This window comes from Trachinotus anak, unplaced genomic scaffold (assembly GCF_046630095.1).
Source record: "Trachinotus anak isolate AG129_WGS33_773 ecotype Australia unplaced genomic scaffold, CSIRO_AGI_Tana_v1 ptg000012l, whole genome shotgun sequence".
NCBI classification, from domain to species: Eukaryota; Metazoa; Chordata; class Actinopteri; order Carangiformes; family Carangidae; genus Trachinotus; species Trachinotus anak.
The window spans coordinates 13,254,578-13,270,790 of NW_027273863.1; the positions used below are offsets into that span (position 1 = coordinate 13,254,578).

Here is a 16,213-nt window from a genome sequence, read left to right on the forward strand (position 1 = left end):
CATGCTGAAGTTCTGAAGTGCCTTACTTTAGAGAAATTTCTATTTTTTACATTAAGCAACAGATTGTGTTACAATCATAGGTAAAACAGGAAAGTCTTTATGATGACTTTTGTAAAGATAATTATTTCTAAATAAATATCTGCCTTTGCAGAAAAACAGCTGCCCTCTGAGGTTGTGGGTCAACGGATGTTTCTGAGGCCAGGAATGAAGTGACATGGTTAAAGAGGTGCTGATTCAACCGTGGAGAAGGTGGTGTTAGGTGACTAACAAGTAATGTTTGTGTACTTAAGACAGAAAAGACAGGAAAATAGTGTCTCTCTGACCTCTTCAGCTACACTTGCAAGCATACTCCACATGATGTCAAAATGTACTGACCACACCCTGAATACACTCTACATCATTGGTGATAACTTCATCACTGGGGGTCAGAAATAGATGTTCAGCTACTGCAAGGTCAACCCTTAAACTTGAATGATGCAACTCTTATGAACTTTTATTAAAAATAAAAACAATGACACAAACATTCAGAGTTAGCAATATCATTTAATCTTTCCCCCTCAGCTTAGAATCACTGTTGTACATAAGTTACATTTTGTTTTCTCAATTTCACAGGTTCATTTTTTTTCTCTTCAAACTTCCAGTTTGACCTCCCTCTCGTATCAAACAAAAAAAAAAAGCAGATTGTATTATACAAAAATGCAAACCAATTTTCACACAGTGAATTCTCTTACAAAGTCATAAAATGGCGTAATAATGGCTACATCCACATTGGAGGAAGATAATTCTAGACATTCCTTAATGGAGTATAATATACATATAAAAACTTCTTTTTTCTTGCTGAAATCAAACCTGTACCTTAATTTAAGAGATATTTTACAAGGGAGTAATCATATAAAAAAGCCATTTGCGAATTTCCCCAGAAAGTCAGGGAATAAAATGTGAGCCTCAAACAGCAGTAACAGAGTTCAGTGGTCAAGGGTGGGAGTGGAGGGGTTAACTGGTTATGTAAACGAGGGCTAGAGGCAGCAGTTCCACTCAGAAACAAAAACACACAGGAGATTGAAATTAACATTTTTGCTACTTAATATATAGTAAACCACCCCATAAGTCATTGTGTGTCAGTTCTGCTAAGCTTAAGGCATTTTAGGCTCATTCAGACCTGCATAGTCCCATCAGGTAGAATCAGCATTGTGATAGTTTTGGTTGACTTGCACTGAGGAGAGAATGAGGATCATCATCTTGAATTAACACCATTAAATGTTGCTAATTCATGGCTGAACCGCATTTCCTCTTTTTAGAAGTCATTACACTTATTAAGGTTTATTACAGCAGAATTAAGCCAAGTTGCCAATTTTGTGTGAATAGTTGTCAAAAGAGGACTAAAACTAGTGTGTGACTGTCACTTGAATACTCTTATATCTCACTCACTGTTGACTACACATCAGGTCAGATGATGCATTCAAGACTGTAAGACTTGCAGGTCAGTAAATTCACTCAACTATTGCAGAAACAAACAAAATATGAAAGAAAAAAAACCTACAACCCCAACCAGGTCGACAACATTTCCTTAAGAAAAAACAATAAAATTACACCTTTTGCTTCGAACTTTGAGTGATTTGGGTTATTGCATTGTTGCTGTTTTGTATGACATTTTCAAAAGGGGAGGTGGGTCTGCTAGAGTCCATCAATATGACTCTAAATCATGCCAATTCAGTGTTAGTAATTTCTGAGGTCACCTCATGCTCCTAAAGCAGACAAGGTAAAGGAGCATTGCAAGAGGATTTAAGGCCAACCTTTCATTTGAGACTTCCTGAACATCCTTGGGGGTGTGTACGGGGTAGGAAAAAACCCCAACACTTTTCTAATACCTCAACACTATCACCCAGTACAGCACACTTTGAGGGGAAAAAAAAAACTTAGTCAGGGTACATTTTCTACAATACAATCTAGCACACACAAATCTTTTCCATACATTTTTCCAAAGTTACAGAATTTTGTCTTCTTTGGAAGCATAGTCTATAAAGAACATCTTTGTTTGAACACAAACGATTAAGTGAACACACATCAATGCGCACAGAAGTCCTTCGTCTGGGAAAGGATAAAGTCTGTGTTGGCAACCAGTGGACAGAAAACAAATCAAACAACAACCAAAAAAAAAAACGTTTTGCTGATTCTAAGTAGAGATCATTTAATATAAATGCTGAGCGAGTAGAATAAGAGGTGGCACGTTAATAGTGCTTTAGTATATTAATGAATGTATACATACTCATATGTATAAGTGAGCTGTGTACCTAAACAATAAATGTAGCAAGAAAAACCAGAGGCTTTGAAGTGTGGTTGGAAAAACAGAAAAAAAAAGAGAAAACCCCAAACATCCGCTATCAAGGCGCTAACAAATTGGAAGAGATGCCCATCAAGCAACCCAGATGACAATGACGGACACAAAAACATTTGTGTCTGTACTTAATTGACTCATCAGTTATCAGGGATTTGTCAAACTCTGTCAGTTTCTCAGTACCCCTCGTCTGACCATAACGGAGGCTCAACGTTAAACTTAAACGACTTGACCCCGAGCGTCTCCTCTATCCTTCAACCGTTCAAGCACAAGGGCTCACTCGCTCTCTGCAGAGCTGTAAAACTGTTGTCGATCATGCTAATTGTTTACAAAAGGCAAAGAGCTCCATGTTGAGCATCAGCAGTGAACAATTCACATGATAGAGAAAGCAATAGCGGTAATGGTGGTGATGATGACAGCAGGTTATGAGGAGAAAAATGTGATAATTGAACAGAGGATTGTGCCATCACTAACAAAGGTGCTTAAATATACTTAATACAATATAACTGACCAAATCTAAAGGAGATTTTGTTTACACTTCAATATCAAACAACTATTATCCTCAGCTCTAAACATGATTCCAAATGTACTGTGTAGCTAAAAACACTATACCACAGTCACTTACTTTTCTGAGAGTACAAATTATAAGTTTTGGTTTGCTCTACATTCAAACATTTCATAACAGAGAGAAATACATGCATCCAGTTAAGCTCTAGGTGACTTCACTAGGTAAACTTCACTCCCCCAAAATTGTAACAACGTAAAGCATGAAAAAAAATAGAACAAAATTCAACAAAAAGACACAAGGGAAGGCAACTTCATAGAAGTTAGGAGAACAAATGACAAGATAATCCCAATGGGGAGGCCTTTTGTGTGGCCAGATGAGAAGCTCTGAGGAGGGAAATCCTTATTTAATTACCCTGACATCAAAAAGTCAAGTTGACACTCATTCACCTGACTCCTGAAGCAGAAAGATGTACTCTAAAAAGCCAGATCACGTGCATTCATCCCAAAAATGAAAAACAAAAAAGCTGCTGTTTTTGAGCATGCTGTGAAAAATTCCACAACATAATCAGCAAAGGTTGAATGCAGCCCTTTGGAGCACAGGCAAAAGGTATTATAACCAAACCACATCAGGTCACATCATAACCAAGAGAAGCACTAGTAGATTCCCTTATAGAAAATGTGTGGAAAGCCCCTTATCAAAAAGACTTGTTGCAATCTTTAAAACAGAATGCTTCAATTAAATCTAGAATATACTGCTTTCAAGTATGAAACAGACATATGATGCGTTCATAAAATGCACTAATAAAAATCATACTTCATGTGGCAGGTGAGGAAGTTCATGTGGTGCAGAAGTGATATCTCAAACACCTTGCATCTCCATTTTGGCTGAATACTGGTGGAACAGTGTGCTGCTTTTCCCTCCTCAGACCATCTAGATCTGGGCAACCACTTTTTTACAATTTTGGGGGTGAATACCAAGCGACACACCTCTGCCTTTTCCTACAATACCTTCGCAAATCATCAGATTGTAACAAGAGAGGCTCTTCAGAGCGCATGTGATGTGATGGTGCTTGTTAATCTGCTCCTCTGTATCTAACCGTTCATTTACATGTATACTAGGATAGTTGAACCAAAAATTTTATATGGGAGGAATAAATTCAATACTTGAATATATTTTTATGTTTATTAAGGATGGAGTAGGTCTACCATTTCTAAATGAAGCTACAATTACACTGTCAACATCACCACCATTTTCTCTTCCTGGTATATCCATTGCGAGCCTTGTTAATCTATTATCCCAATACAAAAAAAACAAAAAAAACAAAACAAAAAGAAACACACACAAGAAATGTTATCATATGCCCTGGTTTCCAGGCAAGGAAAGTCATTAAAAAAAGCTCATTCACAGAACAAAAAGAAAGAAAATTCATATCACGGCAGATACTGCTCATCTTCTAAATAGAATGGGTGTATGTGTGCCTGTGCATGCTTTTCAATCGAGCATCTTGGGTGGGTGTGTGTGTGTGTATGTGTGTGTGTGTGTGTGTGTGTTTGTACTGCCTAAGAGCAGGAATGGACGACGCCATTCTTCTGCATCTCTGAACCAGTGGCACCTGGATCAGAACACAGGCTCAACGCAGACGTCTTATTGGTCAGTGACAGCATGGACCCGCCCACTGCACTTTCTTGCAGACTGCTGGAACCGTTTGACACCTCGCTGAAAGGGGGACAAAGGACCCAAGTGAGAAGTGGTAAGAGGACAGGCTAATTATTGGAATACATGCGCACTTATGTGCACACTCACCCAAGAGCCAGGGAGATTTCTTCCAGCTGAGTCTTGTGCTCTGGTTGTCCGTTCTCTGCAGGTTTCATCTTGTACTGCTGAACATCATGCGCTACTTGGTTTTCCTGGTTTGGAAATGGACAAATGCAGTTTTCATGTATATTGTACAGAGATATTGTTATAATACATGACTGAATATCTTTTTTTTTGTTTAAATCACACTCTTTCAGCATGCATGTTTTGACTACTGCATTCCTGCCCCCTTACCATAGCCATCTCTCGGGTCCTCTTGCCAATCTCTCTTTCCACCTGGTGGAGCTCCAGGCTCAGCTGTTCACTGGAGACAGCTGTTGCACTTGCTCCCCCTGCTGGCCACTTGGGCTGTTGTTGTTGCTGCTGGGCTGCTGCTGCTGCCTGGCCCTGGCTGGGCTGCACAGGCTGACCTGCCAGTGCACTGGCCTCCCTCTGCAGCAGTAAAGAATTACTGGCAGCCTGTAATAGTGAAACAGGAAGTGAAGGAGGTGAGTGTGCAATTTAAAAATTTCTGGCAATAACCTGAAGAAATACTGGATGGAATAGAAAACATGTGTTTTTTAGACTGTATGATTCAGTGTTGACTATATTTTGATAGTGACAAGGCTGCATGACTGCCAACTGCTTTTATTCTTCACTGAAATGATGGGAAATGATAGCAGCACTGTAACTTAAAATAAAAATTAAAGTCATCTCCTCTGGAATTTCAATATATTTTTAGTTGTATTTAAGTATTTCAAGAGTTTTCAAAATTTTGGAAATGCAGAATTTATCCAATCATTTTCTGTACTTTCCAGACCTCCGTAGGTCCTGTAGTTCAAGTGCATACACACCTCCATGCTGTGCATCTGGGTCTGTTGGGTGATCTGCTGGTTGACCTGCTGCAGCTCAATTTTTAACTGTTCTCTGTCTGGGGCTGCCATAGGTAGGCTGTAGGGGAGACATACAGTGTTTTACAAACTTCACTTTCAAACATGTATTTCTGTTATTTTCCTAAAAGCCGGATCAGTATTATCATCACATGAACATTAAAAAGGTGACAGGCCTCACCGCTCATTAAAGTGTCCCTGAGAGGAAGCGGCAGACTGGTGGGAGGGGTATGAAGCTCCACCCCATCCTCCATGGCTTCCATATGTGTATTCTGCTGCTGGCGAGGGGGTAAAATAGTTGTCAGACATGTTTTCACTACAATCTGAACTGATTAAACACCACAAATATATGAAATTACCACTGTTTAACAGTAAGGTATGTGTGCACAGCATTAGTAGAGAATTTGTTGATATCAAAAGGTTATAAGTTTTACTAAGTATACCAAAAAATCACATGGTACAAATGTATACTTATGCAGACTCAATTGAACTCAAGATACTTTTTGTTTTAATTATTTTGATGTTTTTATCGGTTTTCTTTTAGTCTCAAGCATTTCTGAAATAGTTCTGATAAAATTTAACAAAATTTTAGAGAACTCATATAGCATCAAATCAATTATCTCCAATCCCTTATAAGCAGTATCCTACTCCACCTGAATATATAGTTAGGACTGCAGCAAAACAAATACCTCAGAGTCAGCTGAATTCCAGAAATGATATGGGGATTAGAGTACTGCACGGACCACATTTTTTGTCTGACCCAGACCCAAGCCAGAGAGAGCAGTAACTGAACAACGACCCGAGCCTGATGCTGTTAATGTAAGATGAAGCACTGACTTTGCGTTGTGTAGTTTTGTTTTTTGTTTTTTTTTTTATCATGGGCTCCTTAAATGACCATCAAAAGGTATTGTTTATATAGGCTATAGGTAGATCTTTGTTTTAACACACACACATTAGGCAATGTCATCAGCAGGTAGTACTTAAAAGTCAAATATTCACTACCTATTAACTGGCTGATGTGACTGAACCCGACCCAAACCTTTAGGTCCCATCAGGCTAGGGATGGCAATCAAGAACCAGTTGCAAGTTGTCCAAAGCTTATCGATACCTTTTATAGATGCTGGCATGTTTTTCAGAGGTAGGCAGCTCTATATGCTCACTACGCAATCTGCGTTGGGCTCTGCAAATTATGCACAGACCCTGACCTCAATGTCGTGTCAAAGTCGGTTTCAATGTTTGTTTACAACTTTGATGAGAGTGTGAAGCGGAACTATCCTGACCACAAAAAGTGAACCAAAAAGAAAAAAAAAAATTGAATTTGCAGGAACAGCAATCAGGTAAACTTGCATTCTCCTCTCTCCAAGTTTGATGCTATACACTATTTATTATGTTTAATAAATGCCAATGGGCAATGGCATCTATAAACTGCAGCTCGGAAAATAGAACCCTGTCACACGTGAACAAATGCCCATATACACTTGCACTGATGAAACACAAACCTCAAGATGGTTGTGCACATGGTTTCTTACCGGACATGGCCATATGTTTAGAACTTGGGTTCTGGGGAGTTGAGGCCATGGCCTGTACAGGGCCAGTGGTCTGATAGCCTGTCTTTGAGGTGCGGGAGATGGCACCAAAACGTGATACAGTGGGCTGGGGACCAAATGGGATAATGGGGTCATCGTCCTTGACTTCTGCACTCCTCCGAGGAGCCTCCAGCGATGGTTCCCTCAGCCCCTTAGCCTCCACATTCTGACAGACAGAGGGACAGGGAAGGGAGAGAAGAGATTATGCTATGAGGTTTTGCTAGTGAAACTTGGTAAAAAATAAAACGATTTTAGACACAATCACAACAAATCCAGGAATCCACACAGGAAATAGTTATTAATTTATCAATCTGAACTCACCATCATCTCCATGGTACCAGGAACCATAACATCTTTGGGTTTGACATCCTTTGTGCCAATGTAGGAGCCAATGGTTTCACAAGACCAGGGAGAGTACTGCCCTGCATAGTCAGGCTCTCTGCATTTCACAATGGTTTTGGAGTTCTCCTCACCATACTACAGACACAAAATATTCAGAGAGAAAGTGCTGTCACTAATACTTACTTGCATTCAGTCATACAGTCAACCCAAACTTTTTTTATACCACCATGTCACATACACATCTTGAATCATGTGTCAGATCTTACAGTTGAATGCCTGTGTATGATTTATGCCAGTCTCAAAGACATGAAATTCACTCTGAGCTAACCTCAGGAGGGTAGTCGCTGGGGAAGGGGTGAGAAAGAGTGGGGGAGGCAGCGAATGGTGGAGGGGAGATGACCTTCCTTTCCTCCAGCTGGGATAAGAGCTCCTGCCGACGTCGGTGCAGATAGTCCAGGCTGGGCTGTGGACCACTATATGATGGCCCCTGAGACACACAGAAATATTGCTGATGAACTACTGGCAGTTATCTTAGTGTTTTGTAACTAGCATGTCAACACAAGGATATAAATTAAAATTGTTTAAATGAAAATCAATCTAAACCCTCACTCACCCTGACATAAGCCCTCATAGGTGGAGCCTGGGCACCTGGTGGATAGTAGCCATCTGGTGGATATCTATCCCGGGCACTGGGCTCCTGGTGGTACAGTGAATTGGCCTGTGCTGCTGATGGCGGGGGAACATCCAGAGGTGCAGGACTCATTCTGACCAGGTTATCCCTCTGAGATGGGTAAGGCTGTGGGGGAGGTGGTGGACCAGTGTAGGTCCCATGACGACCTCGGTCATAGTGTGGAGGGTGAGGGTAGGAAAATGTTGGGCCAGAGTGAGGGGCCTGATAAGGGCGCTCTGGAGGGCCATAGCCAGGGTAGGGGTCCTGGTAAGGGGGTCCTGACTCACTAGGGGGAGGAGGGTTACGAATGTAATCCCGAGGAACATACTGTGGTGGCTGCTGGTAGGGGTACCCTGAGAAATAAATTGCAGACTATAATTAACATCACATTTGTTACTGATTTAAAAGCATTAAGGTAAAAAGAAGATCTTACAATCATTCAGTTTACTTGACTTTTACCTGTGGCATACTGGGGGGGCTCATACTGAGAAGCAGAGGGTGGTGGGCGAGTGTCATAGCACATCTCAGGGAGCTGCTGTTGGGGGTACACTGGAGAACTTCTAGGTACCACAGGCATGTGCTTCACCCCAGAGAGGTGGTCAGCTGACATCCTTGGGTGGGCCATGGCATGAGGCGGTACAGGCATACCGGGTTTGGGCACAGAGTCCAGGCTATAGGGATAAAGAGTTTGGGTTCATTACTAAAAAGTTTCAAGGTCAAAACTAAATTTCAGAAAGTATCTAATCCTGTCCTGATAAATATACTATATACAAATAAACTAGTGAGGAGAAACACGGTGCAATCGGCTGGTGTAAATCAGAAAAGTCTGCAGACTTGATGACACACTGTGAACTGTTCTTCAGCTGCCATTACATTAACACACAGAGCATAGAGAATACTTCACTCACACATCAGGTGGTGATCCTGGAGCATTGGGACTCCCTCCATCCATCTTGACGGGTTTACGCAGCAGTTCATATGGGACTGTGTCAGTGCCACGAGCAATGAGCTGGGGCAAGGAGGGTGCAACACTGCCATTGGGGAGGGGTGAAGGCTTCCGGGTGACTGCTACATCAAGAGGAAGGCCCTCATCTGGCATGAGCCCTCCTGGGCCAGGGAGGCGAGCTGCCAGACGCTTGTTCATTTTACGATACCTGAAAAGCACAACACACAGTACCAATGTTTATAAGAAAAGCTGTGGTGCTTATGAATAAAGAAGAGGAGGCCAATGATTTCAAATCAACTGCAATATCTAATTAAAAAATTTAAACAATGCTTCATATGTTGGCATTTGTCACACTCACTTCTCCAGTTCTTCCTGAGAGTGAGCAAAGGTGCAGCTGGCTCCACGAGGACAGCCTCCTTTCAGCTTCATGTCACGACACATGTATGTCTTGTACTTGCTGTGCTGAGGAGGCTAAAGAGAGACATTTAGTGTTAATAAAATAGAGAACTCTCAACTTTTTGTGTCATTATGGTAAAATCCCCTTTATGGAACTTGCCTGGCATGACAAAACGCAAGCCGACCTGTATTAACACTCTTTTGATGATAATCATTACAAATAAGGCTGACACTGACAAAATGAAATGTCAGAATATTATTTACCAAACACCTCAGAATTGATAGATGTGTTACAGAGAAAAGAGGAAAAAAAAACATTAGGTTTTGGGTTCACCAACCAGACCCACCAAGCTGTCAAACATATTTCTACAAGTCTCTGGATCTACTGGACGGATGAGCACTGTTCCTATTCCCAGCTCTTTTCAGGTTCAAATAGAAAAACTGACTTGTTGAGGATCAGCTCCTTTCTTGCTGTGGTTCTGGATGAAGTCTACCAAGCCATGCACCACTGTCTTCACTGCTACCAACCCCTTCTCAAGCTGCTCCCATGTAGGAGGGGGGGCATCTGGGAAGACAAATAGAGATATTAGGAAAAATATCCATTTTATTTGAACATTCAGGGCTGCAAACTCAAAAGGTGAGCTACACAACCACAAGAGGTCAGAATAGTATTAATATTTCAAATTCTGCAACTTATGTAAACCTAATCAAGACTAGTATATGGCATTTGTGTTGTTTCTTACCAGGACTGGGATCAATGTTGGCTAGTAGTTCCAGATGGGGCCGCAGCCTGTTGAGGTTGGCTGGGTCACCGGTCCTCTGCAGCGCGATCGTCAGCTCCTGGACACTCTGAGCAAAAGACGCCGGGGTCTGCAGCTATGCCAGAGACAGCGAGATGGAGAGTTAATGTTTTGGTAGGTTGGTCGGCTTTATGTACATTATGTAAGAACATGCGTTGATATATACAGTAGCAGAATACATAAATCATTCTTTGTGAAGTATGTACTGTATGTGGAATCAAATATGGGATACAAACAAAAACAAACATTTACTTATCTTACACACCTTATCTATGATCGACTGCATATGTGACTTGTGAGACTGATCTCCATATAACAGAGAAGACCACTGGTCAGGTGCAATGCGCAGCCCTCCCTCCATGGCAATCTGAACAATCTGAGAGTCATGCTCACGCCGCAGAGCCTCGTAAGTACGAAACTCCTCTTTCAGCTGCATCAGGGATGAATCTTCATCCCGTTTGGTCACCTGGGTAGAAGAAGTTGTTGGTTGAATTTTTTATTTTTCTCTGTTAGCCTTCTACAACACGCAGCTTCATTTTCTATGTTTCATACTCATTAAAAGTGTTGAATTAACAATGATTTTAAAAAACGGGTATTTCTGCATGGTTAGGGTAGCTCTGACAATAAGGCAAAGGTGTTTACAAAACAAAACACATTTCTCACAAACATCAAAAAAAACTTTAAAATTTCTGCTGGTTCTCAGCTGGAAACATACCTTGAAGCAGGACGCCCTGTACAGGAGCTGCACCACATGACCTATGCTAGTTTTAGAGGCCTGTGGGAAGCGTGGCTCAAGCCTCTGGACTACAAAGAGAACTAACACCTTCCTGGAAAGAGCAGAACCATCCTCTAGAGCGAGAAGAACCAACTTTAGAGCTTCCTCCTGCATGGCTGGGGGAGAAAAAACACAAACATAAAAATCACGAGGAACAGTTAATTGTCAAAATGCCCCAGAGGCCAGCATTTACTGAGGACGTATGGACTGCTTCCTGGCTTGTTTCACTTTGCGGGCAATGGAAGACATTTTTACCTGGGCCGAGAAACTGACATCCTCGTGCACGGACAGCAGCCCACAGATTGGAGGAGAGCTGTTGTGGATTCTGGTGCTGCAAGATGAGTTCGGTGACAGTTCGCTCACCCAGAGAGCGGGCAGCTCTCATGGCTCTCACACGGCCCTCCTCCTCCACCAGTTGGCAGTGGACCAGAGTTACCAGTTTCCTCTGCATGGGTCGACTCAGGATGCTCTGGGCAGTGCTGCTCAGACCCACACCTGGTTAGAGATTTGATACGTGAACCAAGGGAATAAACACATCATTGTATTATTACATACCAGTACACAACATTTATATCAGTGTAGGAAGACTAATCATTAGAAGCACTCTCAATGTAAAGCAATACCACAAAATAAAACCTCCATAAAACTGAACTGATATCTCACAGGGTTTGGACCAATAAAAATCTTTTATTTGTAGTTATAGTTATGCTTTAAAACTTGCCTATTTCAGTTGTTTAAATGAGAGATACATTTTATGACAAGCTTTTAACAGTTAATCAATTGTTAGTAATAACCCACAATGTAATAATTAGCCATTTCCATCAAGGAATCAATCATATTCCATTGTTACTCATTAATATGGCCAATGATTAAGAAAATAGCTTGAAACTTGTACAAGTTCACAGTACATTTAACATAGTGTTAGTGGTCCAAACAAAATCAATTAAAGGTATCCCCCTTAAAGCTATATTAAAACAGGTATAGTAATTTTACACTCATTTGATATATTTCCATTAAGCTTGTCTAACACAGGGTTTTTTAAATATAATTTTTGTTAATCAAACATGCAATGATTGACTTCTTATGTGGCCCCACCATGTCACTATAATCACTTTAAAAACAAACATTAATCAGAACTAGACATGAGATAATAATGTTGTGCTTTTCTGTTTTTGATGATGCTCCATGTTTAAAGGAACGGGCAAAACACCAAATCAAACCAGCTGATTTAAGCTTTCACCAAAAGATTCTTTAAATCCTGTTCAGACATTGAAACATCTTTTTTTAATTCTTCACATTATAATAATATAGTATTATACAATACTAATACTGGTATGTATTCAGCTTCTGACTAATGACAAAGTCAAACACTGAGTCATCTGACATATCTTCTATGTGTACTTTATGAAGAGGTTTTGTGTTTACTTTACAAAAAAAGTCAATTTAACGAAATGTGATGTCCTATTCACAACTTAGTAAGTGAAAATTTTCAGACAGTGCCAAGTTCATGAGTTCTAACACATACTTATGTTTTCAAAAATATTGGTGCAAATGGAAATAACTGTTTACATTTTTCATAACTATTGTTTCCTGTTTCTACTCTTGTTTTTCCCCTCAAGACATTCACATGCAGAAAAAAAACTCATACACCGCTTTTGAAAAGGGAACAAGGTCATGTCATTAACAATTACCTAGCAACAGTGTTCTCACATCTTAAAAGTACTTGAACACCAAGATCTCTGTTTATTTGTGAACTTCCCATTTTGAAAAAAACCTCCAGAGTTAAATTTTGAAGGTAGCAAGGGTGTTAATTGATCATAATAAAGGAAGAACAAACTATAAAAGTAACAAGCATGTGTTTGTGTTACGTACCTCGGGTGTTGCTGAGGGGTTTGAGGTAGAGGGCAAGCTCCTCCACACACTGCCTGGCCTCCTCATAATGCTGCGAGTCCTCTGGACTGGTAATCAAGGCAACTGGCTGAGCCTTAGGAACCTGCAGCAGAAAAAAGTAGGGGAATAAATTAGAACAACCCATGTCAATAGCTGAAACCTTCTAGTACAGTTATGTCTCACGCTTTTAGTGTGTGTACTGGAACACACCTCATTTTCTTTTCATTGTCTTTCCATTTATACTATTCTTTCAATGAAACATGCCACACGACTTCCGGGTGTCGTCAGAAGCTCTTTTTTTAGAACCCCATTATTATCTTATTAGAGACTTATTTGGTGATGTTTCTGTGACAAGTTCTAGATTATGCTCCACTAATTGGTTTGTTTTGCCTGGGCTATAATTAAATTACACTCAGAGCAAAAACAATGTCTGACCAGGAAAAAAAATGACTAATGGCTTGCTGAACTGCACCTATCCTGGTTGACAATGCTAATAAACACATTTTAAAATAGAGCCAAGACACAGCAAAGAAAGAATTTCACATCAAGTTGTATCACACTTAAATCTCAATAGCCAATAGACACCTAATGTATCACAATAACTCCACCATCTTCACTTTAGTCCTTTTGATTGAATACAGACAGTGCTCAAAACATTGGTACAGAACTATTATAATAACTTCCATTTTTATTGGGGTCTAATTATTTGATTGGACATTGTGCACGACTAACCTGTGTGAGCACAAATATGCAAAGCAGGCTGCTAAGAGACCAAACTTCTGAATCAAGACTATATCAGAAACATAACAGAGTCATAGTAGATACACTAACGTTATAATTATTATGCAGTATATACCTGGAAACTTGGCCAACAAAGCCAAAACACCATTAACTGTGCCTCACCCTGTTGATCAAACACTGACTCAGAAATATCGCTTTACTGACTGCATCCACTAAACCAACAGAATTGAAGTTGCTCAATGACTGGAGTGTGACTCATAAAAGGAATCTCCAAGCTATGTGCAAATCATGTAATAGCCTGTGTAAAACGCTCTAATAGACTCCATAAACAGTTATTACAGTAAACATCACACTGTCAAGATAGAAACGATATCTTAAAAATTCCACTAGTCAAACATAAAACACTTCCCTAAGATGTATCCTTAATCATTAGCTAGCATCAACAATTGCTCTGAATAAGTGTTGTCAACTTAGATCACTGTCATAAACTTCCAAGCATGTGTACAAATACATAGAGACACATGTCTTACCTGGCCTCCCACCAGCTGCAACAGGGCTGTGTTGACAGGTAGCTGCTCAATGTCTGTGCTGATGGCTGTCTGGTCAAAGGGACAGGCCTTACGGTGTAACTTGTTCAGGCACATCTTGCAGACAGTGTGTCCACAGCCCAAACTGATGGGCCTGCGAACAGTCTCCTCAAATGTCTGTGTGCAGATTGGGCACAGCAGGAACTCTGTCCATTGTGGTGCTTGCACTGGCATGGTTATATGTTGATGGGATGAGTGCGTGTAAATATATGTAACTTTTACACAGAGAAAAAAAAATATAATAATAATAATAATATATATATATGGAAGATTCCACTGGAATCAAGATTTCTTTCTTCCGAACTCAATCGTTCTTAAATGTCCTCACACATTGTGGATTTTGGATCACATCGCGTGATGAATACTGTAAAAGAAAAAGACAAAGTGAATTAAATTTGTGCAATTAACATTTACCAATTTGCATGCAAGTCAAAGTGTAGCTTTATCTTCATCTTATATTCCAGCAGTATCTCAGTGCATTAACAAAACATGGCTGAGTTGTGTATGAGTGCATCTGTAGATGTGGAATGCGTTAAAGACAGTTGGGTGGCAAAGTAGGTCTCTCGTACAACTGCTGATACTGGAAAAAACCAAACATTTCTAATTGATAGTTGATTTAGCTTTGACTTATTGGCCTGTATGCGTTGTTGTGCCGTAACACAAAACAAATTAAAAAGAAATCAAATGTGACACAGCACTTAATTCTAAAACACAGATGAAACAAGCGACGGAGAAGAATCAAAACAACTGCTATATGGCCTACTTAGAAGACCTGGTTAACACTATGACTATGGACAAAGGGTCCAGAAGAGGCTAACAACCAAGTCTCTCTGTGCTAACTTGTTATGAAGCTAACGTTTGCTAATAGAGTTCGGTAACATTATTCTACCATGAAGCTAAAAGAAGAAATATCGCTAGTAATTGCGCAAATGAGTTTTCTAAAGTGGCAGTAATCATCATGACGTTTAATTATACACCTATTAACGATTTATATGATACGAGCTTAGCTGGCTAATCGTAGATAACGTTAGCCTACTTTTTTAGCAAGCTAAGCTAAGGGTGGCTAGTTTGCTATGCTGGCTAGCGAGCAAACGTCATTTGATTAAAAAATCCCAATACTAACCGATCTGAAGCCCATCATCGGTTGGTCATGACACCGTCGTTATTCTGAATGTGGCTGTGATTGTGAATCAATTACACTGCCAAGAACATTAGTTCCCATCTCGTAATTTGGTCAAGGAAACGATAGCTTGAGACGGACCACAGTGACACTGGAAAGTGGAGCCATTTGACTTGCAACAGCGAGATTATGTAACGCTAGCATCCCGAAATTACCAAGCAACCCAACTGCCTTAAAAATGAACTTGTTTTCGTGTGGACCTGTTGTTCGTGTTGAGTAAATGTTTAGAACTATATCAGGTGGTGTTTTGACCACATTGTGAGAAGCAGCTAAAACAATTACTCTACTCGTTGGACCAAGCACAGAAGGCTAACAGGCTAACGAAGGAACCGTACTCCTCCCTGTGGCAGCAGTTAGCTTGTTAGCTAGCTGCCTATCGTGTTAGCAACAACCGACCATAGCTATGCGTCATTAATGGAGCTAAAACAAAATATGCAACTTCTACTGTTAGTTTCCGTCAGGACAAATACATCATTATTGTCGATACTACTCACTCATTCCAAAAGACTTGGAAGATGTTCATCCATTTTCAGAAAATTGTTGCGATATTTTCTTGCCATGTCGACTGTGCAGCTTAGCTGCTGCCGAGGTTTGGGGAGGGTGTCAAATCGACAACAGACTCGCTAGCCGGTTACAGCTAGCTGAGCAAGACGTACGTGCGTGTGTCTGTGTGTGTGCGTGTGTGTGTGTGTACGCGCACGCTAATGGCGCCCTCTACTGACATTAAGCCGCATGCACAGCAACAGCACAAAACTGAGCAGCATCTGCCAGAG

The 16,213-nt window shown here is 40.5% G+C and overlaps 1 protein-coding gene across 3 annotated transcripts; it reads right to left on the reverse strand.

Annotated features, from left to right (window-relative positions):
• Positions 1-523: 523 nt before the first annotated feature.
• Positions 524-16,093, reverse strand: rc3h1b (ring finger and CCCH-type domains 1b). Of its 3 annotated transcripts, none has more exons than XM_071490409.1 (20): positions 15,935-16,093; positions 14,204-14,624; positions 12,915-13,035; positions 11,298-11,537; positions 10,983-11,158; positions 10,533-10,733; positions 10,211-10,343; positions 9,914-10,032; positions 9,430-9,542; positions 9,034-9,279; positions 8,585-8,796; positions 8,069-8,478; positions 7,784-7,942; positions 7,435-7,590; positions 7,057-7,279; positions 5,709-5,802; positions 5,492-5,588; positions 4,893-5,117; positions 4,647-4,750; positions 524-4,559 (listed from the first exon to the last, which is right to left on the reverse strand). In XM_071490409.1, exons 2-20 carry the CDS (start codon positions 14,432-14,434, stop codon positions 4,403-4,405), a joined length of 3,417 nt encoding a protein of 1,138 aa, XP_071346510.1. In that variant the 5' UTR covers positions 14,435-14,624; positions 15,935-16,093; the 3' UTR covers positions 524-4,402. The 3 variants fall into 3 exon arrangements, with proteins under 3 accessions (XP_071346510.1, XP_071346508.1, XP_071346509.1); XM_071490407.1 differs by having other exon boundaries at positions 5,709-5,805; XM_071490408.1 differs by lacking the exon at positions 15,935-16,093 and adding an exon at positions 15,384-15,890 and having other exon boundaries at positions 5,709-5,805.
• Positions 16,094-16,213: the final 120 nt, after the last annotated feature.